Source organism: Coffea eugenioides, chromosome 4, assembly GCF_003713205.1.
Source record: "Coffea eugenioides isolate CCC68of chromosome 4, Ceug_1.0, whole genome shotgun sequence".
In the NCBI taxonomy this organism is placed as follows: domain Eukaryota; kingdom Viridiplantae; phylum Streptophyta; class Magnoliopsida; order Gentianales; family Rubiaceae; genus Coffea; species Coffea eugenioides.
In genome coordinates, this window is record NC_040038.1 from 11,477,564 (window position 1) to 11,480,376 (window position 2,813).

The 2,813-nt window shown below is 39.3% G+C and overlaps 1 protein-coding gene across 1 annotated transcript; it reads left to right on the forward strand.

Annotated features, from left to right (window-relative positions):
* The first annotated feature begins 226 nt into the window (after positions 1-226).
* LOC113769020 lies at positions 227-2,400 on the forward strand. The gene is made up of 5 exons (XM_027313510.1): positions 227-363; positions 472-655; positions 1,295-1,683; positions 2,235-2,301; positions 2,392-2,400. The coding sequence occupies exons 1-5, from the start codon at positions 227-229 to the stop codon at positions 2,398-2,400; spliced, it is 786 nt and encodes a 261-aa protein (XP_027169311.1).
* The last annotated feature ends 413 nt before the right edge of the window (positions 2,401-2,813 follow it).

Here is a 2,813-nt window from a genome sequence, read left to right on the forward strand (position 1 = left end):
AACAGACCTCCATAGTCCGTTCCAGCATTACCATTTAGCCCAAATCAAAATGACTCTCTCAAAGCCGAAAAGAATTAAGCACTACTCTATAAATACAGAAACTGTTCTTCAGTTACTTGAAAGAAAGAAAAATAGATTAAAAAATTACAAAAAAAGTTTAGCAACGATTCCCCGAAAATTAAAAAAAACACCGTTTCAATCTCCCGCCTTTTTCAAAAACCAAAAAATGGCAGCTGCAGAAGCAACAAAAGAAGAAGCATTTGAATTTCCAAATGCAGTTGAACGTGAAGTCGCCTCAGCTCTTCTCCTTCTCTCCGTCGCCATCACCACCCCGCCTCCTTCTCTCCCTCTCTCGCCGCCGCTGTACGAATCCGAATAATAATCTCAGAGCTTCAAATTTCATTTTATTTACCTGAATTTGAATTGAGTTTTCCGGAAAATCGTAATTGTTATTCTCATTGATTTGTGCAGTGAGAGAAGTTGTACTGGTAAGATGAAGAAGAATAAGTTGAGGTTTAAGCTTTCCAAGTCGCAGCAGTCGCATTGGACCTGTTCGTCTTCGTCTTCGTCGACGGTGACGACCAGCGAGAATGATGATCGGCGAGTGAAGGTGATCGCCGTGGTTTCCAAGTTTCACGACACGATGAAGCTGAAGGTGATCGTCTTATTAACTTTCCTAGCACGTTTCTGCTGAATTCTGGTTTCGCATGAATTTAGATTCAAACTGCGTCTTTGTACGAGCTTAGAAATATGATCACCTCTCAATATGTGTTCGTCAAATCTGGTTAAAAATGAGTAGACGTATGACGAAGCTAAAGTTTATGGAAGAATATTCTGCTTTATGATCCTAATTCTCTGAATTCAATGTGTTATCCGTTGTTCTTCGATATTGTTGAATTCGTTTTGAATATGATTTGAATTTGCATCTGGATTCATTTCGTTTCAATATAATTTGAATTTGCGTCGCGATTCATTTCAGTTCATATATTCAAAGTTCTAAAGCCATTGTTCGACTGAAGTTTGAATTTGGAATTGAACATTGGTCTATTATTGGTTTACAATGCATGCGACGATCGTCTTAAACTGTGAACTGCTATTTGTTTCGTTATTCTCGTGAACAGCGATGCTTGAATTATGGCTTGAATTATAATAGGTATCATTTTCGATATCATAATAGGTATCATTTACTTAGAAAAGAATTATAGAGCTTAAGAAAATTCGGTGGAGATTTCTACGTAGTTTTGCTCTGTTTCACCCTGTTTTCGAGCTTATTTGCGTTGTGACGAATGTACAGGTGGTTCGAAAGCGGCGATCGAAGAATTTGTCCATCTCCGACTGCCAGAAACGCAGCAGCTCAAGGAAGCAGGCGGCGAAGGTTGAATCATCGGCTTCTGTTTCAGCTTCGGCGTCGTCGTGCCTGTCCAGTGGCTCCAGCAGCGTAATTTCCAGTGCAGGAAGCAGCGGCAATGTGATCATGAACAGGCGCGGTGGTGGACGTGGAAGTTATCTGTTTGTTACTCCACCCGCTAAGGATCTCAAGAGGAAGCCGATCCTAGGCTCGACTCACATGCGGCGCCGAGCCGAAGCTATTCTGAAAGTTCTGTCATCTCACGGGCGCGCTTCCGAAGTTAAGATTCGTGAGTTGCTCGGCGACAGCCCCAGCACCAGCAAGGCCTTGAGAATGTGAGCCCAAACAATTTTCTCTCTCTCACACAGACACACACTTGACACGTATGAAGTTAGCAGCCACGTGGTCTAGTGGGACCTACTTGAACTATACCTCATATGTGGGCCGTTGTTTTGTGACCCGGCCCTAATTCAATTTGTTAAAGGCAATCAGCGTGGTACTTCATGCATTGTTGGTTATACCTCTGACATGTTGCCTATTTAGTGACTCATTTTTGACAATTTATCTATGTTGGTATGGTATAAGAGATTGGTTTGAAGTAAAATTTTTTGAAAATTTTATTTAGTTAAGCTTGATTTTTCGGAGCTAATAATATTTTGTTTAGTAATCAGTTATGGTAATCTATGCAATACTAGTTGTTGTGCCTTCTCTCTGAATCGAGCTATCACGTAGCTACTTGCGAGCTGGTTTTGTTTCATACAGTTTACTCGGTAATCTGGTTTGTTGTTTTAACAGTCTAAGAATTTGATTTAATTAAGCTTGACTTTGGAAGGCTAATAATGGTATAATTAATTTCAGGATAATCTAATTAAGTTCAGTTTTGCAGATTGCTGAATCTAGAGCAGGTTAAGAGGTCTGGAGCAGGAGGCCGTACTGATCCCTATGTTTATATGGTAAATATTGCACCTTAGTATGCTACCATTCTTAAGTTTTTGGACATCTTGGACTGGTTAAATGATTGTTTCGCTTACCTTTGTTTGCAGATTGCATGAGATCTTATTTAGTAGAAAGCTCTGTAGATTTATGGCTGGACCAAATTGACATACTTGGTAAAAGAAAGAAGGCAATAATGTTGGCTTGATAAAAGGGTTTAACTGTAAATTTGATTATATTTTCCCCAGCAAGTACAGGATTACACTAGGAATACTTAATACGGCCTACGAATTTGATGGCCAATTTTGTCTAGATTCTACAAACATGAGCCAAAAAAGGGCCAAAGTATATACATATATATATATGTATGTATTGTTCTTGAAACTTCTATGCTTATGGTAGGTAATACAGCAGTAGTTATTATTGAAACCAAGCTGGAGGTTTCTTGTCCGGCTATTTTTTGCTTCTGAATTTCTACACTTCATATGTTGTCACTGATAAATGAAGGACCTGATAATTTGTGCTTCAAAGA

Excerpts from the sequence above, each read along its gene's own strand:
- LOC113769020 (XM_027313510.1), top strand. The coding sequence starts at position 227 with ATGGCAGCTGCAGAAGCAACAAAAGAAGAAGCATTTGAATTTCCAAAT. Across the intron at positions 364-471 it reads CTCCCTCTCTCGCCGCCGCT|TGAGAGAAGTTGTACTGGTA; the intron begins GTACGAATCCGA and ends TGATTTGTGCAG. Across the intron at positions 656-1,294 it reads ACGACACGATGAAGCTGAAG|GTGGTTCGAAAGCGGCGATC; the intron begins GTGATCGTCTTA and ends ACGAATGTACAG.